The following is a 27,951-nucleotide window of genomic DNA, read 5'->3' as shown; positions in this document are numbered from 1 at the left end:
ACTACTTCATTAAAGAATAATTTCTAAAGTTGATACAGGTAAATTAAAAGATATAGGAGATGGCAATAAAACTATCAAATACATTGAAACTGCTCAGAACTTGAACAGTTGAAGATACAGTATTACCAGAATTGTATATTATGGACTGAAAAACAATAGGAACTACTTATAGAACAAAGTTCATGCTGTAGTACTGCACTGAATAGATTTACTTTTTCTTAGCAAGAAGCTTTATGTTTTTATTCTTACCATATGGACAACGAGGGTAAGCAACAGTTATTCCATATAGATGTGATCTCTGATCGGGTAGGTACTCATCAGTAATCTGGCTGCCATCTTTAGGCACAACAATAATTCCATCTCTGAAAAATCACAAAGTTAAAGTAACAAATTATCCCCTTGCTGAAATGAAGGATTAAGTCCGGCTTCTTTAGTATCCAAAGAATACTGCCCATGTTGATCTATTCAAATGGTTTAAATTAGCAATCCTTTATGAATCTACTTTTGTAAAACACTGGAGCAGGAGAGCTCCTTGGCTTCAGTTCCCTTTTCACAGATTACTTCCCTCACCCAGCACATTGCTGCTCTGTTCAGAACAACACACACAAAATACTGGAGGAACTCAGCAGGTCAGGCAGCACCTATGGAAATGAATCAACAGTTGATGTTTCAGGCTGAGCCCCTTCAGGACTGAAAAGGGAATGGGGAGGATGTCTGAATAAAAAATAGGGGGGGAGGGGAAAGAATAGTTAAAGGTGATGAAGCCAGGTGGGTGGGAAATGTAATGGGCTGGAGAAGAAGGAATCTGATAGGAGAGGAGAGTGGACCAGAGGAGAAAGGGAAGTGATAGGCAGAGATGCTCAGCGAAGTTGTTCCCCATTTATAATGTGTCTCACTAGTATAGAGGGCATATTGGGTGCACTGGACACAATAGACAACCCTAGCAGATTCACAGGTGAGGTGTGCCCTCACTTGTTTGGGGCCCAGAATGGAGGTGAATGGGCAGGTGTGGCATTTCAGCTACCTGCAGGGATATGTGTTGGGAGGGAGATTAGTGGAGAGGGGAACATGGAAGGAGCAATCCCTATGGAAAATGGGGGGAAGGGTGCTGATGTAACAATACAGAGGTGGTGGATGTTGAGGAGGATGATGTGTTGGATGTGGAGGCTCATGGGGGTGATAGGTCCTCTATCACTAATAAGGTAGCGGGAAAGTGGTGTGAGCATGGATGTTTGGGAAATAGAGGAGATGTGGGTGAGGGCAGCGTCGATAGTGGAGGAAGGGAAACCCCATTCTGTGGAAGAGGAGGACATTTCTGATTTTCTGGATAGGGAAGCTGTGGTGGTACTTTGTATGTGTTGCTTTGGATTCCCAGCATCGGCAGACTTTCCTCGTGTTTATGCTATGTTCAAAAGTTGAACCCAATCACTTCTTTCTCAGTAAGCTTCAGAATGTGGTTTAGAACATTCTCCTGAGCTCCTATTTCACCATCTCTAATCAGCTAATTACAAACCATCCTTGCCCTCTGAGGAGTAATCTGCTAAGTATGCCCATTTAAGCACGTGCAGAACATTAAAACTGGATTAAACTTTCTCACATCAATATTTTGAAACTCCTGCCCCTGAAGCATAGCAGCTGCAAATTACATGGGAACAAGTATGTTCTCCCTTTACGTATCACGAATGGAACTCTCAACAGCACATGGAAACCCTTACGGTCTGCAACTGTTTAAAGGCAACATCCAATCCTGGGGAAGTGGTCTGGAATTTTCTTTAAATGAAGTTTTTGTCAGAGATGTATGTACCCCTTGATGAATTTTAAAAACTAAACCTTGGATGTTCCTCACCAAGGCAAAGTAGCGCAGTCAATGTCTGCCATTTGGCATCACTTGAAATGCCCAATGATCCTTGTGTGTGTATGTGTATTATATACACACACAAAAAAACACACGATCTGGATCAAATTTTCCTTATGTGCATCACATAAGTTGCACAATCACATTTGGCAGAGTTTTTAACAAGAATTATGTAGCACACAAAATGTATGACAGTACATGAGAGTTCCTAGTTCAGTGACTGTTAATTGCTCAGGATATCACTATTGATTAAATAAACCAATCTTCACAGTGAATTTGTTGTTTAAAATAGTACTCTGTTTTTGGATCTGACAAATATCCACAACATATTAAAACCATGGCTTTATATTCAAATCAATAATGCCAGCAAGTGTGTGTGTTGTTTTTACTCACCTTCTCCAGTCTGTGTAGTAAAAATGGTTTGAGTAGGCAACAATACTGAAAGGATAGTTTAGACCACTCTGCACTACTCGTCTTCCTGTCCCATCTGGAAATATGCACTCCAGATCTTTGGTTCCTTTTCATCATAAAGATACAAGACATTTTTATACTTCCAGCAGCAAATTTCAGAAATGGAAATAACTAATTTTAAGACATAACTGTAGAATAAAATAGCATATTTTCCTTTTAAAACCAACTTATTATTAAACTTACCAGCATCAGCCCAGCAGAGTTGTGAGGAAAATGGGTCAAATGTCAACCCATTGGGCAACCCAATATCATTTTTAACTAATACCCTTCTATTAGTTCCATCTAAGTGAGAAGTTTCAATTTTAGGAGCTTCACGATTCCAGTCTGTCCAGTAAAGGTTACTGCAAAGAAACCAGAGGTGTGTTAAGATTTAATACAAACCAGTCAGTCCAAGTATCTAATCTAAAAACAGTAAGACCCTATCATTTAGTGTTTATAAAACCAACCATTATCTTCTGAGGTTATCTTAAAAGGAAACATTTGTTAGCCCCAGGGGTTGTGTAATTCCATTGGAACATTGGTGGCATGAGCATTCTTTGCAGATCAGCACACTGGAATGTAAATGCTCTTAATCCTAAAAACAGGATTTTACATTATAATATTGAGTGTATTAACAGCTGTACAACATGTTACCAAATCATATAATTTAGATTGCTATCATATATTAAAACATTTTGTAGAAATGCTGCTGTTTGCTTGACAAATTTTAAAGGTGTAATCAGAATGTCTATACAGTATAGGTTTCACATGCATGCCTATCTGGAAATTAAACATTCCAAGTATTTTTTTTCTAAAACTTTCTGAAAAACTAAACTCAAGAAGCTAAAGTTAAATCTGTAAACATTTAGAGCTTCAGGTGAAACCTACCCACTATGAGAGTCCACTACAATTGCTCTGGGATTTACCAGATCAGTATCAACAAGAACTCGCCGTTTGGACCCATCGATTGCAGCTGTTTCTATTTTATCTAATCCACTATCGGTCCAAAACAGGTTTCTGCGGATGTAGTCTATGGTTAGTCCTTCAGGACTAGTCAGTCCTAAAATGGAAGCAGAAGTAAAAGGAAGTATAAAACATTCAATATGTACCCTATCGTTTAGAAACTGTTAATATATTTTCTTCCATCATAGTACAGGCATCTCCGCCAAACACAGACTTGCCTACTAGAGGAGACGTCACAGTTATTTTTTCCCCACCAGCCAGAGTTTTAAACAGTCTTTTCAGGCAATGGACTGACTCATTTGCACTTCTTCCTTTTCAATATACAGCATTTGCTTTTCACAACGTGCCCTTCACCTTTTTGGGATAGTTCACAAGAATGACACTGAGCTTGCCTGCCATATTAATTCCCTATTCCACTCCAGTTCTGGTGTCTGCCTTTGCCTTCTGCCACTGTTCCAATGAAGTTCAACTAATTTCAGTAGGAAAATTGAAAGATTTGTTACTGAGATAAGAGGATCAGCAATGTCCATATTGAACAGAAAATCACACTGAAAGGCTCTACTGCCATTCCTATTTTCTGCTTCTACAGAAGCTCTTATATATTAATCTCATGTTGTCCCTGTAGATCACTACATTTCTGGAACTTGCTGTACAAGTTTCACATTTTAGAGCAATAATTCTAAATTAAAATTAATGCAAAAGAAAACAATTTTCTCTCCTGTTCTCAAGACAGTGAATCAAGTTGGCTAAAATTCCACATTGCTGGACAGTTGTCCAGTTTTTCTAACAAATTGGACATTCTCCATGTCTGGACTTAGCAAACCAAAAGGGTATTCATCTCAGGTCTGATTGTGTTTGCTTCTTGTGCACATACTTCAGCAGAGCACACTGAGACTGGTGATCAGGATGGGGATTGGAAGGCAACTTTTTTATCTGTCAATTTATGTACTTGTGGTATCCTCCCTCTTTGTGGAGGGAATTACTCCGGCCCCAATAGTGAATTCAGTACAAATGTGTTTACAGAGCTGGGAAAATGTAGTTCAGAGTGGGATAAATTAGTGCACTATTGAACATTTAAAGACGTGAGGACTTGATAGGGTGGATGTGCAGAGGATCCAGAACTAGAGGGCACAGCCTCAAAATTGGGCAACCCTTTAGAACAGAGGTATGGAGGAATTTTTTTAGCCAGAGAGTAGTTAATCTGTGGAATGCTCTGTTATAGACTGGTGGAGGCCAAGTCAGTGGGTTTATTTAAGGTGGAAGTTGATTGTTGCCTGATCGGTCAGGGCATTGTGGTCAAGGATATGGTGAGAAGGCAGATATATAGGGTTGAGTGAGATCCGGGATCAGCCATGATGGAATGGTGGAACAGACTCGACAGGCTTAGTGGCCTAATTCTGCTCCTATGCTTATAGTCATGTATATTTCAATATATGTAGCAACCATTAGTGGAGATGCAGCATGGAAGGATGACCAAAACAATTAAATATTTAATACTCTACTAGATGTCTTAACTCTTCAAGAAATGTTAATACTCCTGAAGATAACTAATGTTCATTATGCCTATTAAAGGATAATTCTTAATGTCAAGTTTCTTTAAAAATCCTATAGCAGTTTCTCTCTCACAATCAGGATTTTGTATTTACCTAATACAAAAGCACAATGATTTTCATAACCAGAACTACTGAGAACTAACCTGTATTAATGATTATTTCTGGCTCTGCACCAGGTTCCAAACTAACTCGATTGATAGTTCGGCCTGCAACATCAGTCCAATAAACCATCTTATCCCTGCAGTCATAATCAATACCAATAATAATTGAACCCTTGGAAAGGAAAAATAAACCAAAAAAGGTTAATCATCTCATAGACCAGTAGCTGGTAAATTAACATAAATAAACTTATTCTGGACAAACTTGCAGATCTGTAAGGAACTAGAGAATCTCACATCAATGGTAGTTTGCAATAAACAACAAAATGAACATTATCAATGGAACCTACAAGTTAATGTGTGGCTGCTGCCACTTTCTTTCCATGTATGCATCTGTGTCCTTACCAGAGTTTTTCCCACTTAGTTTACTGATGTCCAGTTATAAAAGATAAAAGAGTAGTTAAAATATCAAATACATAGAGGTAATGATTCATTGCATTTAAAAACAAGGGGAAAAATTGCAGCAGTTATATAACATGAACTTTCATCCGCTCAGTTTATCGTTAGTGGTTGCCTGCACCTATCAACAATTCCTTTCAGTTTCCTTTGGACTGACAGCAAGGGAATTGGGGGAAGGGAGAGAGACAGACAGACAGAGAGGAGTGGGGAGGGAAGAGGCAGCAAGAGAGGCAAATTGTGCTGAAATAAAGAACTACAGCATGGGAAGGCTAGTAGACCCACTGCCTCACAGCACCAGAGGCCCACTTTCAATCACAGCCCTGGCGGAGTTTGTATATACTCTAAGAACACGGGTTTCCTCAGTGTCCTCAGGCTTCCTCCCACATCCCCAAAGACGTGCAGGTCGCTAAGTTACTTAACTGCTGCAAATTGCCTTTTGTGTGTGCAGAATCGGGGAGCTGATGAGAATGGGAAAATGTAAGTAAGTGGTTGATGGTCTGCACAGGCTTGGTAGGTCAAAAGGACCGTTATAAGTCGATGACTCTAGACAAAATATATAGAAAGCCATTCGGCCCCTTCAGCCTACCTCACCATTCAGTGAAATTGTACATGATCCTGTACCTCAAATCCATTTTCCCAGCTACTGTCCAAATCTTCTTCGTCCAAACAGCTAATGATTAGTAGTGAATGGGATAGATTAGTTTACTCTGAAACTGGTAACAGAATCAATGGGCCAAACATCTTCCTTTCAAAAGCGTAAAGAAATGTGAAAAGAGTGTAATTCCAGCCTTAACAAAAAACTTACAAGTCCTGCAGTTACAAATATTTCCCGTCCCAGTGCTTGGTCTGATTTCTTAATAAACTTAATTGGAAATTATGAACTATTTATCGTAGAGTGGGAAAAGTCACACTCCACTTTCCTCTCTCGCATGGGCAAAGGAGCTATATACTAATGGAGACACTTAAAAAGTAGATACTTTACATGAAGAGCTAACAGGCTCTTGGCTTCCTCTGTGTTTAGCCGAGTACCATTCAGGGGCAGGTACCCAATGTGCTGTCCCTGAGCATACAAAAGGAAAACCCCTCTGGGTGGTGCAGTCAGAACAGATGCTGTAGTTGGCTGAGTGGTGGGAGGTGCAACAGTTGGTATACCTAGTAAATACAGAAACAAGGTGTAAACTTGTGTTTGTAAAAGCACCGTGGTTGTAATACAATTTCATTCAAAGACAATTAGCAAGAATCATTATATTTTTATATATGTATATTATTTTTAGTATAGAACATTTTCAACATTTGTGAGCCTTGGCTCAGTTCGCAGCCCTCTCACCTAAAGACTGTTAAAGAAGTTCTGTGACTTCAGCAGAAAGCTTAGGACACTATTTTAATAAAATTCTCAGGGAGCATTGCCATCCAAGGTGTCATTCTTTGGATGCAAGATGCATCACATCATTCAAAGAGTAAGATGTGCAAGGGTCCTGGTCTCATGCAAACCAACATGACCAAAACCAATTACTTGGTCATTATTTGTTGCTGCTTGCAGACAAAGTAAGACAAAGTGGCTGTTGTCTACAGCTGACTATAATTCAAAAGAATACTTAATGAATTTCATTTCATTTTGGAATTCCTTAAGCTGTGGAAGGCACTACCCAGGTGTCCCCGCTTTTCGAACATTCGCTTTACGAAACCTCACTGTTACGAAAGACCTATATTAGTACCCTGTTTTCGCTTTCAGAAGGTGTTTTCACTGTTACAAAAAAAAAATTCAGCGTGCGAAAAAAGCAGCGCACGATAAAAGGCAGAGCGTGCCCCGAGCAGCCGCTCTCCCCTGGATTGGGAACTGCTTTGCTTTAACACGTGCCTGAGAGCAGCCGTTTGCAAGATGAGTTCTATGGTATCGGAAAAGCCTGAAAGAGCTCGTAAGGGTGCTACACTTACAGTAAAACTAGACATAATTAAGCTTTTTGATCGTGGTGAACGAAGTAAGGTCAACGTGAGTTTGGCTTGTGGAAGCTGACGAACATGATGTTGAAGAGGTTTTGGCATCCCATGACCAAGATCTGATAGATGAAGAGCTGATGCAATTGGAAGAAAAAAGGATAACAATCGAAACCGAATGGAGTAATGATAAAGTACGACTTTAATTTTGAAAGGGTACGTCGGTTTAGGGGATATTTGCAGGATGGTTTGAGTCCTTATTAAAGAACTGTGTGATAGAAAAATGTGCGAGGCTCAGCAGTCAAGCAAGCCTTCCACATCAGCCACAGCAGACGACGAACCTCGACCTTCGACATCGAGGCAGGCAGAGATAGAAGATGACCTGCCTGCTCTAATGGAAACAGACGATGAGATGACACCCCAGTGTCCCACCACCCCAACCCCCAGGCCACAGACAGATACCGATTCGCGGAGAATGCAAAGGTAGCCGGGAAACACACAGCACATCTTTAAGAAAAAAGCCGAAATAAAAATGCTAATTAATTAGGTGCCACCGACCACGTAATTGTCGGCCCAGATCAGAGACGACGCAATCAGAAATCGGCACTGATCTGGGCCGACAATTACGTGTCGGCGGCACCTAATTACTTAGCATGTTTGTTTTGGCCTTTTTCTTAAAGATGTGCTGTGTACCTCCTGGCTACCGCTGGACCCCTGCGTTCCTCGCGGCAATGTATCGGTTTGCAGCCCGGAGGGTGGGGGCCACTGCACCAGCCAACCTGCAACGACTCAGTCTAACACACCATCATGTGTGCTCTGCGCTGTCTTCCCAATTCCAGTAAGTAATACTACACTGTACATACATTATTTCTACTTTATATCGGCTGTGTATTTTTATGTGGTATGATTTGGCAGCTTCATTGCTTAAAGGTTACTGGAGAGCGCTTGCATGAGATTTTCTGCCAACGGCGCTTGCATGCAATTTTCGCTACGGAGAGCAGTGCAGTAATGATTGTGGAAAAATATTTCTACTTTATATAGGCTGTGTACCTGTATTTATCATATCATTCCTGCTTTTACTATGTGTTAGTGTTATTTTAGGTTTTATGTGTTGTTTGGCATGATTTGGTAGGTTATTTTTGGGTCTGCGAACACTCACAAAATTTTCCCATATAAATAAATGGTAATTGCTTCTTTGCTTTACGACATTCCGGCTTACGAACTGTTTCATAGGAACGCTCTACATTCGGATGGTGGGGGAAACCTGTATCTGAATGCAGATTCTTTCCTCCAAGAATAAAGTACCCTGATTTCACATTCTGAAAAGCCCATATTAAAACCTTTACCAGATATCACTTTCCATTATAAGACCATAAGATGTAGGAGCAGAATTAGGGCATTTGGCCCATCAAGTCTGCTGTGCCATTTCATTATGATTGATCCAATTTCCCTCTCAGCCCCAATCTCCTGCCTTCTCCCCATATCCCTTCATGCCCTAACCAATCAAGAATCTATCAACCTCTGCCCGAAATATACATAAAGACTTGGTGTCCACAGCCACCTGTGACAAAGAATTCTACAGATACACCACTCTCTGGCTAAATAAATTCCTCCTCATCTCTGTTGTAAAAGGACGCGTCTCTATTCTGAGGCTGTGTTCTCTGGTCTTACTCCCCCACCACAGGAAACATCGTCTCTACATCCACTCTATTAAGGCCTTTCACCATATGATAGGTTCAATAGCAAACCCTCATCCTTTTCCCTTTGCTATTAAAAAGCTTAACTTTTACAACCAAAGTAAAAGATGCAAGCTCTCACATGCTGGTGGAGTGCCAGGTTCAGTCCGCGTTCCTTGAATTTCTCGACCGTCTTTATCCACACACCAACAATAACCACTGTTTCCATAGCACTGCAAAGGACTGAAGTCTCCAAGCTCTGTGCACTGAGGTACATACTGGTCATCAGCTGGTCTGCCACCATAGTCTTTCAGAAGGTTGAACCTCCAGCGCTCACACACTGTCTGCGGTTGCGGTGAGGGCTCTGGAATACATCACATGATTTTGTTAAAATATTGAATCCACTTTTTGTGCAACAACACCTTAGATTAGATTATGAGGACACGCAGTCCTCTTTTATTTTCATTTAGTAATGCATGTATTAAGAAATGATACAATATTCCTCTGGTGTGGTATCACAGAAACACAGGACAGACCAAGACTGAAGATCTAACAAAAACCACATAATTATAACATATAGTTACAACAGTGAAACAATACCATAACTTGATGAAGAACAGGCCATGATCACAGTAAAAAATTATTTATAATAATTCAATTAATAGTCATACAGCACAGAAACAGGCCCTTCAACCCATATAGACTGGGCAGCCTCATTGACTTGCAGCTAGACCCCATACCCCTCCCATCCATGTGTTTATCAAAATCTCTCTCAAAATGTTGAAATCAAACCCCATCTACCACTTCTGTTGACAGCTCATTCCACATTCTTGCCACCCTCTGAGTGTAGAAATTCACTGATGTTCCCTTTAAACATTTCACCTTTCACCCTTAACCTATAACCTCTAGTTCAAAGTAAATTTATTATCAATGTTTGTATACCATATACAGCCTTGAGATTGTAAACAATAGTAAAGAGATAAACAAAGAAATGCAATAGGATCCATGAAAAACCACATACAACAAAGACTGACATCATCTAATGTGCAAACAAACAAAACTTGTAAATAATTTTAAAAAGTGAACAAATAATACATGGAACATGAGCTGCAGAGACCCAATAGTGAGTCTACAGGCTGCAGGGTCAGTTCATGCTGAAGCCAGTGGAGCCAGTCCAGGAGCCCAATGGCTGTATGACGATGTCCACTCTCAAACCTTCCAATGTGGGACCCTAGACTCCTACACTCTCCGCCTGATGGTAATAGAAAGAAGAGAGGGAGACAGGTCAAAGGCACGTACACGTCATAAGCTCAAGTAGGGGACCTTGGCTGACACAAAGTAGTGGGGCTGACAGTGATTCATTTTCCTCTCCTGGAGCCTGACGCTTTAACCTGGTTTGAACTCTGCTCCAGTGACAGCCATCCTTCATCTTCAAGGTGCCATACCTGCATTCCCAAGAGTCAAGTTCACCAAATCCTTCAGGAGGTTGTAAAACTGCTCATTCATTTAGTTCAAAAGTACATTTCTTGAATGGAAATTACAGGCTATGTATTGCAGCAATCATCAAAACCAGGTGAATATTTAATAGTTTTTGAGCTGTCTACCAAATGTCGTTGTATACCACCAGCACTATTTTGGAGTTCTAGTCTAACCCAACCTCAGCGGAAAAAGCCTGCTTGCATTTACCCTATTACCCCTCAATTTTATACACTGCTATCAAAGCTCCTCTCATTTTCCTACGCTCCAGGGAATAAAATCCTAACCTATTCAACCTTTCCCTATAACTCAGGTCCACAAACTCCAGCAACATCCTTGTAAATTTTCTGTGTTCTTTGAAACATATTGATATCTTTCCTGTAGGTAGCAGACCAGAACTGCACACACTACTCAAAATTAGGCCTCACTAGTGTCTTATTCAACTTGAAGTCTTTGAAGAACTACCACCAACATATCATCTGTGAAAGCAGAGGAGCCAACACACCTGACCATTTAGGATGGTGGTGAATATTGGTAGCGCAGGTTGAGGTGTTTGTTGTTGTGCTGTTCACCAAGTTTGGCAAGCAGCTTGCAGATGTTTCATTGCCCATCTAAGTGACACCCTCAATGCACAGCTATTGGTCTTTCTTTCTGGAAGTGCTCGTGTGTATATACACCCCTCCCCCCCTTCTGGTTCGCTTGCTGCGGTCCTGACTGGCCACCCCTTCAGTTAAGCGGAACAATAGAATCCAAAGGTCAACTAAAGGGGTAGTCAATCGGGACTGAGACAAGCGAACGGGGGGTGGGGGGGGGGCCGCTATGTAAATGTGAGCACTCCCAGAGAGAAAAGCCAACAACTGTTCATGAGGATGTCGCCTCAGCTGCAAGCTAACTGCCAAGCTCGGCAAAGACTGTAACATAAAACACTTGACCATTGTTATGCCACGATTAAGAACGCTTATTGTGCCGTCCAATACTAACACTTTGGAAAGTTCAGTCACCTGGCTGTACTTCTACTCCCACCATATAGGCAGGGACTAAAGACAACAGCACCAATGGTAAGGACCAAGAGGTATGGTCAGGGGAGGTGGAGGAGTGCTTACAGGACTGCTCTGAGTCAGTGGACTGGACATTATTCAGGGATTCACTCAAATCTGAATGAATACTCCACAGTTGTCTTCATTAAGACCCGTGTGGTTCTGTGTGTGCCAACAAGAACATACCAGACATACCCAAACCAAAAGCTGTGCATGAACCAGGAGATTTGTAGCCTGCCAAGAGTTAGATCTGTGGCATTGAAGATTGGTGATCCAGAACTATGCGAGTAGTCCAATTACGACCTATGGAAGGCTACTTTAAGAGCGTGAAAACAATGTTGATCAAAGTTCGGGGTGGGATTGGATGTGTGCCAGCTCTGGCAGGGTTGGCAGGCCATTATTTTCTACAAAGCCAAACCCAACATCATGAATGGCTGTGCTGCTGAATTCCCAGATGAGCTCAAAGCCTTTTATGCATGCTTTGAAAGGGAGAATAAGGCTGCATCTGTGTGAATCCCTGCAGCATCTGGTGATCCTGTGATCTCTGTCTTGGAGGCCAATGTCAGAACATCTTTCAAGAGAGTGAACTTTCACAAGCTGTCAGGTCCTGATGGTGTACCCGCTAGGGCACAAAAAACCTGTGCCAACCAACAGGAGGGCGTGTTCAAGGACATCTTTAATCTTTCACATGCTTCAAAAGGGTGGCAATCATACCAGTGCCCAAGAGCAGGGTGAGCTGCCTCAACAACTATTGTCCAGTTGCACTCACATCTACCGTGATGAAGTGCTTTGAGAGGTTGGTCATGGCCACAATCAACTCCTGCCTAATCAAGGACCTAGAAGCCCTGCAATTTGTCTATCACCACAACAGGTCTATAGTGGATACAATCTCACTGGCTCCCCACTTGGCATTAGATCACCTGGACAATAGCAATACCCATGTCAGCCTGCAGTTTATTGATTACAGCTCAGCATTGAACACAATCATACCCTCAGTTCTAATCAACAAACTTCAAAACCTGGGCCTCTGTCCCTCCTGCTGCAAATGGATCCTTGACTTCCTCTTTGGGCGACTACAGTCTGTGCAGATTGGAAATAACATCTCCTCCTTGCTGACAATCAACTTTGGCTCACCTCAAGAATGTGTGCTTAGCCCACTGCTCTACTCTTTCTACACCCACGGCTGTGTAGCTAGGCACAGCTCAAATGCCATCTATAAATTTGTTGAGGACAGAACTATTGTAAACAGAATTTCAGATGGTGTACAGGAGCAAGATAGATCAGCTGGTTGAGTGGTGTCACAGCAACAACCTTGCCCTCAATGCCAGTAAAACCAAGGAATTGCTTGTGGACTTCAGGAAGGGAAATCATGGGAACACAACCAGTCCTCATCTACGAATCAAAAATAGAAAGGGTGAGCAGTTTCAGGTTCCTGGGATCAACATCTGAGGATTTGCCCTCTTTGTAGTAGCATCAACATATTGATGCAATTACATAGAAGGCATGACAGCAGCTATATTTCATTAGGAGTTTGAAGAGAATTGGCATGTCATCAAAGACACTTCTACAGATGCACTGTGGAGAGCATTCCAGTTGGTTGTATCACCATCTGGTACGGAGGGGCCGCAGCACAGAATCAGAAAAAGCTGCAGAAAGTTGTAAACTCTGCCAGCTCCAACATGGGAACTAGCCTTTCCAATATTGAGGACACCTTCAAAAGGCAATGGCTCGAAAAGGTGTCATCCCTCATTGAGGATCCCATCAGCCAGGACATGTCCCCTCTGATTGCTACCATCAAGAAGGTAGTACAGGAGCTTGAAGACACCCTCAGCATTTCAGGACCAGCTTCTTCTCCCACACCATCAGATTTCTGAATGGACAACGAACCTGTGAACACTCCTCACTTGTAACTTGTGATTATTATTTGCTCTCTTTTTGCACTACTAGTTGAATTTACTTTCATATATACTTCTGTTGTAATTTAGTTTATTTTTATTATTATGCATTGCGATATACTGCTGCCCCAAAACAACAAATTTCACAACATACGCCAGTGGTATTAAATCAGATTCTGATTCTCAACTTCAATATAATATCCCAACTCGTACTCAGTGCTTTGATTGACGAAGGCCAATATGCCAAAAGCTCTCTTTACCACCCTATCTATCTGTAATGCCACTTTCATGGAATTATGGATCTGTATTCCCAGATCCCTCTGTTCCACCAAACTCCTCAGGGCTCTACCGTTCACTGTGCATGTTCTGTGTAATTCCCTGCATTATTCAATCAACTATTGGAGTTCAACACAGATAAGTTTGAGGTGGTTCATTTTGGTAGGTCAAATATGATGGCAGAATATAGCATTAATGGTAAGACTCTTGACAGTGTGGAGGATCAGAAGGACCTTGGATTCCGAGTCCATAGGACACTCAAAGCTGCTACGCAGGTTGACTCTGTGGTTAAGAAGGCATACGGTGTATTGGCCTTCATCAATCATGAGATTGAATTTAAGAGCTGAGAGGTAATGTTGCAGCTATATAGGACCCTGGTCAAACCCCACTTGGAGTACTGTGCTCAATTCTGGTCGCCTCACTACAGGAAAGACGTGGAAAACATAGGAAGGGTGCAGAGGAGATTTACAAGGATGTTGCCTGGATTGGGGAGCATGCAATATGAGAATAGATTGAGTGAACTCATCATTTTCTCCTTGGAGCAATGGAGGATGAGAGGTGACTTGATAGAGGTGTACAAGATAATGAGAGGCATTGATCGTGTGGATAGTCAGAGGCTTTTCCCCAGGGCTGAAATGGCTAGCACGAGAGGGCATAGTTTTAAGGTGCTTGGAAGTAGGTACAGAGGAGATGTCAGGGGTAAGTTTTTTTTTAACGAGAGAGTGGTGAGTGCGTGGAACGGGCTGCTGGTGGCAGTGGTGGAGGCAGAAATGATACAGTCTTTTGAGAGACTCCTGGATGGCTACATGGAGCTTAGAAAAATAGAGGGCTATGAGTAAAGTCTAGGTAGCTCTAAGGTAAGGACATGTTCGGCACAACTTTGTGGGCCGAAGGGCCTGTATTGTGCTGTATGCTTTCTATGTTTCTGTTTTCTTTAAAAAAAATAGAAGGTAGGTCAGTATGGTGAATATTTAATTACAAGATCCTATATTTAAATACTAGGTATTAGATGTCAGTAAGAGATTAAAAGCAACTCGTTAGAAGGATAGTTGCAGAAATAGATTTCAACAAAAACAGTTAAAAACAGACAAGTTAGATATCAGTTTGGAAACATTTAAGCAAATTAAGAGCCAAACTGTACAGCAGGTAAGTAAAAACTAAAATTAAGAGAAAACTAAAATGAAGTATCTATTAGTTGAAGGAAGCCATCTTGTAGTTGAACGTGAGGAAATAATAGAGAAGCTATATAACCATTTCTTCTCAGCTTTGCAGAGGAGAACTGAAGGCACAAAGGAGCTCCTGATGAGGAAGTGGAGGTCACCACTGAATGTAAGCATTCACAGAGAAACTGCATTTAAAAAAAGCCAATTGGCTTAAAAAAGGAAAGCAATCAAGCTTAAATGATCAGGGCCCCCAGAACAGAAAAAAGATTGTAGAAGAAACAGCAAAGATTTTAAAATCTGGTAGAAAAAGTTGTGTGTTAACTCCAAACTTCGCAGTAGCTAAATTGGATATCATAATGTGATACCAAATTAATGATGACATTGTCTTACAAGGAATAGCTTAAAATTTAAAGAGGGAAAATGAATTTGTTTAAGTGACATTTTAGATAATGATATAATTGACTTTGAGAATGTACTTGATGTGCCTCAACTAAAACTAAAGGCCAATGGTGTGAATGAGTAAACAGATCTGAAGAAAAAAAAGCTTAAAAACAAAAGTTAGAGATAATACATAAGCAAATTAAGAGCAAGATTATATTACAAGAAGAGAGAAAAAGTACGGTGTCTATAAAAAGTATTCACCTCCCGGCCCCGGAAGTTTTCATGTTTTGTTGTTTAATGTTTTATTTTCATGCTTAATTTAGCTTTTCTGACACTGATCAACAGAAAACTACTCTTTAATGTCAAAGTAAAAACAGATCTCTTAAAAGTGATCTAAATTAATTACAAATATAAAACACAAAATAATCAACTGCATAAGTATTCAACACCTTTAATATAACACACCAAATCATCACTGTTGCAGCCAATTGGTTTTAGAAGTCTCATAATCAGTTAAATGGAGATCTGTTTTTGGAGACCTGTGTGCAGTCAAGTCATTCCAGTTGATTGTAGTAAAAATACACCTGTAAATAGAAGATTCAACTTCTGGCAAGTCAGTATCTTGGAAAGAACTACATCATGAAGACAAAAGAACACTCCAAACAACTCTGCCAAAAGGTTATTGAAAAACACAAGTCAGGAGATGGGTATGAGAAAATTTCCAAGTCACTGAAAATTCCTTGGAGTACAGTTAAGTCAATCATCGAGAAATGAAAAGAATATGGCACAGATGTAAATCCGCCTAGAGCAGGCCATCCTCAAAAACTGAGTGACCGCACAAGAAGGCGACTAGTGAGGAAGGCCACCAAGAGACCCTATACAACTCTGGAGGAGTTACAAGCTTCAGTGGCTGAGATGGGAAAGACTGCATGTAGAACAACTGTTGCCCAGTTGCTTCACCAGTCACATCTTTATGGGAGAGTGGCAAAGAGAAAGCCACTGTTGAGAAAAATTCACATGAAACACTGGCTAGAGTTTGCCAGAAGGCATGTGAGAGACTCTGAAGTCAGCTGGAAGAAGATTCTATGGTCTGATGAAACCAAAATTGAACTTTTTGGCCGTCAGACTAAATGCTATGTTTGGTATAATCAAAAACACACCATCCCTATCGTACAGCCTGGTGGTGGCTGCATCATACTGTGGGGATGTGGCCTGGAAGGCTCGGGAAGGTAGAGGGTAAAATTAATGCAGCAAAATGCAGGGAAATCCTGGAGGAAAACCTAATGCAGTCTGCATGAGAACTGTGACATGGGAGATTTGTTTTCCAGCTAGAAAATTACCCCAAGCATAAAGCCAAAATTACCACAGGAATGGTTTAAAAACAACAAAGTTAATGTCCTGAAGTGGCCATGTCAGAGTCCAGACCTCAAACCAATAAAGAATTCGTGGCTGGACTTGAAAGGGGCTGTTCACTCATGATCCCCCCCCCATGTAATCTGACAGAGCTTGAGCAGTATAAGAATGGAGAAAAACTGCAGTGTCTAGTTGTGCAAAGCCGATAGAGACCGATCCACACAGGCTCAAGGCTATGATTGCTGCCAAAGATGCATCTCATAAATACTAACTTGAAGGGGGAAGAGTAATTATACAGTCAATTATTTTGTGTTTAATAATTGTAATAAATTTAAACTAATCTGTAGAAATCTGCTTTCACTTTGACACAAGTCTTTTTCTGTTGTTCAGTTTCAAAACAGCCAAATTAAATTCCCTGTGATACAATGTTGTAAAACAATAAAATATGAAAACTTCCGGGGGGTGGGGGTGGGTGCTGAGTACTTTTTATAGGCACTGTAAAATTAAGTGATGCTGTACAGTATTTTTCTTCAAAAATATCACAATTAAGAGAAATATAAACTTTACTTCTTAAGTGTAAAAATGAGCAGGAAAAAGTACTGAGCAGATGCAACTTTTGGATTAGTAAATCAGGCAGTGTCTCCTGTGTGGCTCAGTGATATGTGTTGTAACCAAATTGAAAATTTATCTGCTAAAGGATGTAAATGAAAAAATTGAAAAGATGTGTAGACTTGTTGGGTGTTTTCAGCATTTTCTGTTTTTATCATTTAAAACCTGTGGAGTTGCTCAATTTTATGCAGCTTAGCCCAACTCATCCCCTGAAGACAAGAAATCTAATTGCCAATAAAAAAGGCCAAGGCTGATCCAGACAAGACAAAATTTGAAAAAAGTAGATCAACAAAGCAAAAACAAACTGTATCCCATTGACACACAAGGCAAAAACCAGAATGTTGACAAAAGCATAATCTTCTAAATCATGAAACACTCATCAGGTCAGCCAGCCCGTTACTCTGAACATTTTCAGCATTTTCTAATTTTATTTCACATGTCCTGCAACTGCAGCGTCTTTTCTCCTCTAAGGTTTCTAATGCCTTCCTGTTTTAGAAAGTCTCCCTTTGAATTGGAAAATTGCATGTTACTCTTATGTTTAAGTCAGGTGAGAGGGAAAACCAGGAAACCATTGACGAGTTCACCTGAGATCTGCTGACAGGAAATTGAAAGGAGAATTAAAGATAAAATGACTGAACATTTTCTGCTTATCAGAATGAGCCAGCAGAGATTTGTAAAGAGTAAATGATACGTGATACACCTGAATAAATAGACTGATTGCAGCGATGGAAAGGTCCATAGTTGTGACTTTTATCTATTAGATGTCTTCTGGACACTCAGAAAAATCCGTCAGAAGAAACCCCTTAAGTTAAAATCCATGGATCTGATAGGAATTTACTGCCCTGGCTAAGAAGTTGACTGTGAAGGTAGAAATAGTTCACTTACTGATACCATTGGCAGGATTTAACTGCTGATGTCTACAACGTTCTGATTTTGGGCCATGACTTGCCACTGTGATTTATTTGTGAGGAGGACAATGCTATAGAAAGGCCACTGCTTCTCTATGAGTTTCCAATTTCCACTGTTGCTGAATTAGAGAGCGTAGTCAGGCGGTTTCTGCAACGGGAATAACTGCAAACTGAGGCTCCCCCTGAAATCCATCGAGGAGGAGTTCAAGGTTTTGAGAGGTGCTGCAGTTCCGTGAACCTTCAGATCCAAAGGTTGAAGATCCAAAGGCAAGAGTGGCGGTGAGAACTGAAGAAAGCGGAGAGCAGAAGCTGCAGTGGAAGAAGCTGAGACACGGCTGCGCCACAAAGTGCTGGTGGGGGCAGTTGCCAAGGGAAGAGCTGGACGTGGAAGCCTTGAAGTCCCCCATTTTGACAAAGTACAAAAGGGAAAGGGCGACGAGAATTGGTCCGGAATGAAGTAAGGACAGCTGTGGAGGAGGAGAGGACCAGCAGAGCAGTGGCAATGAAACAGCAAGGAGCCTGGACCAAATAGGAACAGGTGATCGAGCGAAAGATCACGTGGAACGACCTCTCTGGAAGGTGGATCCACACTGCATCAAGTTCCTTATCCAGGCTGTTTATGATGTCCTTCCTAGCCCATCCAACCTACACTGCTGGGGCCTTGCAGAACGACCAGCTTGCCCCCTCTGTGAGAAGACCAGTACGCGAGAGCATATTCTGAGCTGCTGCCCCAGAGCTCCTGCCAATGGCCGTTATTGGTGGTGGCATGACCAGGTCCTCCAGACAATTGTTGAGACAATCTGCAGCACCCTTAACATCTGCCGGAAAACAAGTCCGGTCATGAATACCATTTGCTTTGTCAAAGAGGGAGGAAAGACCAACAGGACACCAGAAAGCAACCGGGTTGCTCTTCACTGCGCAAGACTGGAAGCTAAAAGCAGACCTGGGAAAACAGCTGCAGTTTCCTCCCCACATCACAGAGACTACATTGCAGCCCAACATTGTGTTACGGTCCCACTCATCGAAGCACGTTCTTATGCTTGAGCTTACCGTGCCGTGGGAAGAACGCACGGAGGAGGCCTATGAACGGAAAAGAGCCAAGTATGAAGATCTGAAGAACAATTGCCAAAGGCGAAACTGGAGTGGAAAGTGCTGGCCCGTGGAGGTGGGGTGTTTGCAGTTCAGTCGCTCTGCAAAGTATACACTGCACTTGGAATCAGGGGAGAGAGAAGGAGAGACATTTCTGCCCCCACAGATGCAGCAGAGAAAGCGTCAAGATGGCTCTGGATAAAGAGGGCAGATCTGTGATGCTAGGGCATAGGCCGGGGTCTGTTCAACCCCGGTCAGGTCGCCTGGGCGAGGGTGTATGATGTTGAAAGACCTGAAACATCTGACGACCCCAGTTAACATCACTGATGATGTGCTCTAGCTTAGCATCATGCAGATGTTTCTGTAAGAAGAAAAAGAAGAGAAGGACTATGAAGGTAGAAATAGTTCACTTACTGATACCATTGGCAGGATCTAACTGCTGATGTCTGCAACGTTCTGATTTTGGGCCACAACTTACCACTGTAATTTATTTGTGATGAGGACAATGCAATAGAAAAGCCCATATACATGTTTGCCCATAAGTGACAATCAGACAGCATTGTAAGCAATGCAGATTAAATCACAAATAGAACTGTCACCTCACAACTCTACAGAGCTAGGTTCAGTACAGATCTTTGTGTGGGATATACATGTTCCACAGTTAACTGGGACCCCTGGTTCCTCCCCCATCCCAATGATGTGTTGGCTGGTAGATTATTTAACCACTGTGAAATGCCCCGCCCTAGTGTGTGTGATGGTGAGTGGTAGAAACTGCAGGAGATAATAGGAATGTGCAGAGGATAGGTTGCAAGGAAAATTAGTGGGGTCAAACAGCTACTCGTTAAAATGACAGACTTGAAGGAAATGTAGAAAACTACATGAGAAATGAATTTCAACATAGCCAAACTTGAGGTCATTTGCCCGAGACCTGAAAAGACAGAAATATTTAATATTTAATCAGCAAGAGGAACTGATGCTAAGACTGGAGCTATTTCTACTGGTTTAGGAGGTCTACAACTAGGGGCATCGTGTAAAACTTGAAACCAAACCATTCAGGAATAATGTTAAGAAAGAGGCAGATAACAGAAAAGGAATTATACCAAAGAAAGTTGATGCCAGTTCAGATATTTTTATATTTGAGCTTTAAAAATTACTGCTCATCAATGAAGAATAATAACAATAACAACTTATAGAGCACTTTTAAGTATAAAGAACTTTCCATATGGATGATGTGGTTCAAAGAGCTTTACAGTGGGATAAAAGTACAAACATAAAAATAAAATTAAAATAAAAAGAGAAAGAAACATGAAAATAAAAGACAAAAGATGTTGGTTAAAAGCAAGGTTAAATAAATGGGTTTTGAGCCAGAGTTAAAAGTGTCAACTGAGTCTTCATTCCTTATAGTTTTAGATATTGAATTCCAGGGTTTAGGAGCATGGTTCAAAAAGCTGATCTTTTGAGGAAGATTGTTTAAATTTGAAAGAGTGGCAGAGAAGACCTGGGAAATCGAGCAGGATTAAAAAATGAAAACGGTTCTGTGTACACTGGTCCTAGGCCATTAAGAGCTTTAAAAACAAAATCAATTCTCAAATAATTCTAAATGAAGAGCATGACAGGTTAGAATAAGGATCTGTCACAATCACATTAAATAGGAGAAGAGCCTCACAAGGATAGAGAACCAAATCCTAGTCCTACAATTTTCTTCCATTTTAAATTTTGGTTTAAATTGAAATTTAATTTTAATTTAAATTGAAATTGAAATCAAGTGGAAATTGGACAGTTTAAAACACAGGCATCAGGTTGTAGCCGGCTGAAAGGTTATATCCAGGTGATAACTGAGAATTATCTTGCCCCATCTAGCAATAGTTAGCGAGGACTCAGAAACATATAGCAAAAGGGCATATATAATGGGATTTGGGAAAGGAAAGACAAGTCCAATTAGAGTGGATAGTTTTAGTGAAAAATGATGGGCTGAATGGCCTTTTCTTCAGTTTCCATGATTGAGGGTTTCTAGTTTAAGATGACATTGGTGAAGTCCAGTGACTGCTTATTGGCGGCAAACAAGACAAACAATACAATAAATACTTTGTTAATAACACTTTTTCTGTTATAATCTCTGGAAAATGATCACCACAAATAATGGAGAGGCAAGGCAGAGTCTGAGGGTTGAAGGAGCGGATGCGAGGCAGAGCCAGGGCAAGCAGAGGTGAGGCATAGTTGAGGCCCATCCACCAAAACCTGAAGTTTGATGGATCTAAGTGCCAGGCTATTTTGGAAAGTTCAGGTACGGGCTGAAATGTGGCGGCGCGGTCCGGGCCCAAGACATTTCGAAGCCACAGGGCCCATGTCCTGGAGTAAGAAATGACCTGATGTTCGAACAAAGTAAATGGCTGGCCATATTGAAAAGGGAGGATGTCGGTACCAGACGCAAAGGTCGGGCTGGTTCTGTTCACTGCTCGGGGACCTTTATTCAGCTCCGTGCTGAACTGAGCTGTGGATCTGCTCCAGGCTTTGTGTCTGTGGACACACTTTTGTTCTGAATGCTTTTTGCTTACTTTTATTGTTTGCACAATTTGTTTCTTTTTCCCTCTCTGCACACTGGATGCTTGGCTGTCTTTTTTTTTAATGGGTTCCTTTGTTTTGTGGCTGTCTGTAAGGAGATGAATTCAAGGTTGTACAAGATAAACATACTTTGATAATAAATGTACTTTGAACTTTTGAAGTTTGAATATCATACCCATAGGCATGAACTTGATTTTGGAGATTATTTCAAGAATAACATGTGCAAAAAATACTTTTCCAGCAATTTTATCTAAAGTAGCTACTTTCTAATTAATGATATAAAACATCTTCGTTTGTGACAAGGCATTGGCCAAGTAGCATGGACAAATATAGTGGTACCATTCTGGATCAACTAATTAATTCTTATAGTGTCCCCACTGCTAAATCATCATAAAGATTTAGTCTCCATTATCGTGCACAAGAGAGGGAATGGGATGTTAATTGTTCATCATGACAAAGCATTTACTGAACTGCATTTTATTAAAATCACTTTATAATTGCTGGTCCAGAAACTGTGGTCTTTTTTTAAAACAATTATCCAACTAACTCTTTCTATCTCCATTATTCCATTTAGTATCCCATTGGCTTCCAGCTCTTCCCCTCCCCCACCCGCACTACCACCTTCACCCACGCTAATATCTCCACACAAAGTAAAGAATTTGTTCAATCAATCATTAAATCGTAATGTATTCCTTTCACATTTTGACACTCAGTTATTCCCCTTCAACACACACTGAACATATTCTTGAGTTCAGAGTTAGCTGGCTCTCCCCTAAGCAGATTCTAATCTTTGAGCCTTTAAACCGCCCTTACTGCCATGGTCTAGCTGTACAACCACAGGATCTGGAAATTGTTACATTCACACACTTCGTACTGGATATTTATTTATTTATTTATTGAGCGACAGCATGGAACAGGCTCCTTCCAGCCCTTCGAGCTGTGCCACCCAGCAACCTCTGATTCACGGGGAGAGTTTACAAACCACTTACAGGCAGCAGCAGCAAATGAACCCAGGTTGCTGGTACCATCAAGCATTGTATTGACCTCTACACTACTGTGCCAACCCAAACAGGCCCTTCTGGCCATGTGCCCGTGCCACACAATTACACCCATATGATCCATTAACCTATTATAAGGGGTGCTGGAGAGAATATTAAGCCACAGAAATTGTTTACAAGGTGCCTGATTAAACAAATCCTTTAAAGTTGTGCAGGGGGAGCTAGGGTGGAGGAAGCAAACGGAGTACTAAGTCCATTAAAACACAAATATTTAAATAGTAAATATCTGGAAAGATAAGCAGCTAGAAAACGTTTCCTTATGATTTAATAGGAAAACACTGCAGCTCATGAGTCAAAGGCAGCACAAAGCAATCCCATTTCCCACTAAGTTTCTCTGTAACCTATTCTCCCCATGACCTGATCAATTCCCAAATTCTAAAATTCACCTACACAATAGAGGCAATTATCAGAAGCAATTCAACCATAAAGCTGCAAGACTTTTGGGAAATGCACATAAACTGCTAGAGGAACTCACCCGATCAGGCATCATCTACAGAGGGAAATAAACATTGTGGTTCAAGCCAGAGGAAAGGTATCCTCAATAGTGTGCAAGTGTGACTGGAGGAGCAGAACTTTTGCATATTCTTGACAGGCATAAAGTCTCACAACCAGCTATTGGAGTGGGGGTCATTCTTGAAGTAACACACCTCATTTCCTTGATGACCCAGCTTTCTTCACTGGTCAAACTCTGGGCTACATTATACTGAGAGTTGCAGATTCCTCTCACATGCTATTGTAAATTCTCCTGAGTGTAGGATTCGGCAGGAGAATTGAGTGGGCTGACAGCTTATTGGAATGCAAGAGGGAAGTTCAGCTGCATACAGATGGATGGTGCGGGCGGCAGGACCCATTCCCGAGTTCTCTGACCACCACATTTGAACCCAATTGCTCGTAGTTTGGACATTTGTCTGATTTAAAGACATTGGGCTACAAACATCTGTTTAACTAACAGATTCAACATTGCTTAGATGCATAGCTGCTCACCCAAGTGTACATTGCTACACTTTGCATTAGCGTTACTACAACTTGAAACACAGACAACCTCAAACGTCCAGTTCTCTATATCATTTAACTATGAATATTCAGCATCAGTTAATTAATGTAAGGTTTATAAAACAACATGTCTTTGAAAATGTGACAAATATGCATTTAAAGTACAGTTACTTTTAGGGACAACTTTATTCAGTCATATATAGTATCTATTGGTATTGTTGTGACAGTGACCTTTTAAACATCTCTAAGTTACCATCAGCACTCTGCGTAAATTCCTACAGATTGACTGGCAAGATGAATGATCAAATGTCAGCAGCTCTGACCATGTCACTAGCTCTGCTTCCCTTATAACAATGAATCACGATTGAAGATCCAGTCACATAACTTGAGAGCTTGATATCAGGCTCCCAAAACTGATACACTGCTACGAGCCCCCTCAGGGCAAATGTCTGCCAGGTCACAGAGGAAAGGATTCAAGGATATTTTCAAGGTGACCATGACAAAAAGTGTAACATCCCCACTGTTTGGTCAAAACAGAAGATGAATGTTTAGCGTGGCACAGAGTACTTCAAGACCATGTATTGAAAGCACAAAGAAGCCCAGATTAAACAACAGCAGCATCTGACTTCACCACCTACTGGCTGCTGTCCCACCTACGTCAGACTCTGCAAGCCTCACGTCGGCTTCATCAGTCAGCTCAGAATTTGGAGTGGAAGCATGTCATCCTCGAGAAAGGGGGTTATAGTACAAAGTCTGGATTTCAATAGCCTACTTTTGTTATTTACAGAATTTTAAATCACAAGTGGTTTGAAGATTACTATTGAACTTATTCTGATGCCAAATTTGATGGAGCAATGGAGTGAGAAACCAATTATGTTTCCCAACAGAAATCATTACAACGCTCTCCAAAATAAAATTGCACCCACTAACCTGGCTGCCCACATTGTGGATGAGCGCTTCCAGGAAGAGTCCGAGTCCCAGAAATTTCTCGCCCCAGTTCATCCACACACCAGCACTGCGCTGTGCTGCCGTGACATTGCAGAGGCTTGAAGTTGCCTTCGGCATCACACTGAGGGACGTACACACCAACAGCAGGTCGAGGTCTGTTCTGACTGAGCTCCGCCTGTACTTGATCCCGCAGCTCTACACAAGGTGGCTTTGAATTTTCCGTCAATACTAGTTAATCGCAAAAAAAAACACAACACAATTTCAAATCAGCAGAAATGAAATATATTAATTATGATATTACAACATCTATAATAATGCATGATTGTTTTTCATTCTTGTAACTTCATCACAAAATTAAAAATGAATTTTTTCTCCTACAACTGGGTCCAATAACAAATGAGTTTCAACCGAGATCTTTAAATGCTTTTTCTTTTACTGCCTTGTGGTTTTCGTCTGATACTGTGGTTATTTACCATACATGAAAATACACATGAAAGCTAAAGAGTAGGCCACTCAGCACTTCAAGTCAGCTCCATCAATCAATATTCTTTCAATAAAGTTTATTTTTTAAATAAAAGTTTGAATGTTGCATCTTTTCACAAGGTACAGTGAAAAGCTCGTCTTGCATTCTGTTCATACAGATCAATTGATTACACAGTGCATTGACATAGAAGCAGGTAAAATAATAATAGAATACAGAATAAAGTGTAAAAGTTACAGAGAAATTGAAGTGCAGTGAACAATAAGAAGTGCAAGAGCACAACAAGGTAGATAGTGAGATCAAGAGTCAATATAATTGTACAGCAAGCCCATTCAAGGGTCTGAGAACAGTGATGGCTTGAGCCTGTTGGTATGGACTTCCAGGCTTCTGCCTGTTGGGAGAGGAGAGAAGGTCTGGGATGGGTGGATCTTTGATTGTGCTGGCTGTTTTACTACGGCAATGAAAAATATTGACAGGGTCCAGAGAGAGGAGGCTGGTCTCCATGATGAACTGAGCTGTGTCCGCACCTTTCTGCAGTTTCTTGTGGTCACGTGCAGAGCAGTTGCCATACTAAGCCATTATGCTTCCAGATTTAATACTTTCTATGGTGCATCAACAAAAATTGGTAAGAGTTGATGGTGTCATGCCAAATTTCTTTAGACTCCTGAGGAAGTAGAGACATTAGTGAGTTTTTTGGCCATGACATCAATGTGGCTGGACAGGAACAGGCTAGTGGTTATATTCAAAGTTCAAATAAATATATTATCAAATTATATATATGTTACTGTACCATATGAAACCCTGAAATTTGTTTTCTTATGGGCGTACTCAATAAATCCAATAACCATAATAGAATGCACATATCATCCGGAAGAAGATGGCGCCAGCAAACAACGCTACCAGAGGCAACATTCTCCAGATAGACTACAAAACTGTTTCTTTCACTTCTTTTTTGTTTAATATGGTTCTGGTCCTTTTGGAGCATGTGGTCTATAATTTCATGGCATGTTTTCAGGCAAATTGAACGATCTTGCTGGTCACAGGTCTCCAATCTGAAGAGTTTTCTACAATAATGACGGATGCCCAACTAAATTAGCTACACTGACTTTTTTTTCAACCACAGCACCACATTTTAATCAGTCAATCTTACATTTGTGTCAGAAAGTTCAAGGTGACTAATACAGTACTAGGGGAGAGGTGTAGTGTCGGACGTCATGTTTCTCAGATTAGATGTCAAACTAAAATCTCTTAGTATTGTGTAGATAAAGGATGGCCAAGGTGTTTGCCAAATGTTCTGGACATGCCATTGCTTGGGAAAGAGATGACCTGGTTTGAAGAATTTTGTTTGTGCGCAGTGGCCGTATTCACTCCCATATTACAACAGCAACAGTACTATAAAGAGTGCACGTTTATTGTAAAAACACTTATTCCAAGATCAACTCATGCTATATATATATATAACACATACCACTGTGGCACTGTATTGCCTTGTGGTTTCCTGCATCATCACACTGGGGGACACAGACTCCAGTTGGATGATCAGGTCCATATTGGCTCAGTTCTGTTAGCACTCTCTCATGGTGCTATGCACAGGCACTCTTTGGATGTTCAATATATTTGAATAAGAAATTTAAAAAAAACACACACAGGCAGGAAACATTTATGAAACAAATGCAAAAATAATTCAGACTGGGTCACTGCATGGTCATATCTATCCCAGAAAATCACAACGTATGACAAAGCTCACATCCACTATTCTAAATTTATTGTTAGTTACTTTTTCTGTATCCTGTACCTATCAGAACCCACACTTACAAGCCAGGTACAATTTGTTGCAGACAGAAACCTAGATTCCAGGCTCAGTTGTTTGCTAAGTATACTTACACCAGAGTAGATTACAGTATGTGAAAGTTAAATGACAGCAATTACATAGAACAGTACTGCAGAGTACAGATCCTTTGGCCAACAATGTTGTGCTGACCTTTTAACCTTCTCCAAGATCAATCTAACCTACCCTTTCACATAGCCCATTTTTTCATTTGTCCTGTTAATAAAAGGATTGTTCCTGCTGGAGTTTAATTGGGAGGATGTTTGTTTGGGTATGTAAGATTCATTTCTATGGAATTTACAAGGGATAAAATCCTTTGGAATATAACTAATTGTAAAGAAACAAAATGAAATTAACAAACACACACAATGTTTGCAATGAGCAGAGTGGTTGAATTATCTTAACACAGTTTCTCAATTGCAATCTATTTTTTCATAAAGAACGATATTGTTCACATCAGCATTTCAGAGTAAAGACAAGCTGAATCAGAATCAGACTTATTATCACTGACCTATGTCGTGAAATATGCTATTTTGGGGCAGCAGTAGAGTGCAATACATAAACAGAGAACCTAGAACATAGAGGTCTACAGCACATTACAGGCCCTTTGGCCCACAATGTTATGCTGACCATGTAACCTACTCTAGGAACTAGCTAGAATGTCCCTAGCACATCGCCCTCTATTCTTCTAAGCTCCACGTACCTATCTAAGAGGCTCTTAAAAGACCGTATTGTATCCGCTTCCACCACCGCTGCTGGGAGTGCATTCCACGCACCCACCACTCTCCATGTGAAAAACGTACCCCTGACATCCCCTCGGTACCTATTTCCATGCCCCTTAAAACTATGCCCCCTTGTGTTAGCCATTTCAGCCCTGGGAAAAAGCCTCTGGCTATCCACGTGAT

At 40.9% G+C, this 27,951-nt stretch overlaps 1 protein-coding gene across 12 annotated transcripts in view; it reads right to left on the bottom strand.

Annotated features, from left to right (window-relative positions):
- Positions 1 to 27,951, bottom strand: part of nid2a (nidogen 2a (osteonidogen)) — a 133,520-nt gene that overhangs the window by 3,887 nt on the left and 101,682 nt on the right. For all 12 annotated transcript variants that reach the window (XR_011887295.1, XM_072268987.1, XM_072269060.1 and 9 more), the window contains 8 exons: positions 24,720 to 24,965; positions 9,132 to 9,353; positions 6,361 to 6,530; positions 4,965 to 5,094; positions 3,194 to 3,365; positions 2,510 to 2,667; positions 2,249 to 2,372; positions 250 to 362 (listed from right to left, as the gene is read on the bottom strand). Coding sequence is in view for 11 of the 12 variants with exons in the window: in XM_072268987.1 (XP_072125088.1) it covers positions 250 to 362; positions 2,249 to 2,372; positions 2,510 to 2,667; positions 3,194 to 3,365; positions 4,965 to 5,094; positions 6,361 to 6,530; positions 9,132 to 9,353; positions 24,720 to 24,965 (1,335 nt within the window). In the remaining variant the exon portion in view is untranslated. The remainder of the gene's footprint in view (positions 1 to 249; positions 363 to 2,248; positions 2,373 to 2,509; positions 2,668 to 3,193; positions 3,366 to 4,964; positions 5,095 to 6,360; positions 6,531 to 9,131; positions 9,354 to 24,719; positions 24,966 to 27,951) is intronic.

The sequence above is a fragment of the Mobula birostris genome, chromosome 1 (assembly GCF_030028105.1).
Source record: "Mobula birostris isolate sMobBir1 chromosome 1, sMobBir1.hap1, whole genome shotgun sequence".
Classification (NCBI taxonomy): domain Eukaryota; kingdom Metazoa; phylum Chordata; class Chondrichthyes; order Myliobatiformes; family Myliobatidae; genus Mobula; species Mobula birostris.
The sequence above is the reverse complement of the archived record's forward strand: the minus strand, read 5'-3'. Positions and strand labels throughout refer to the sequence as shown.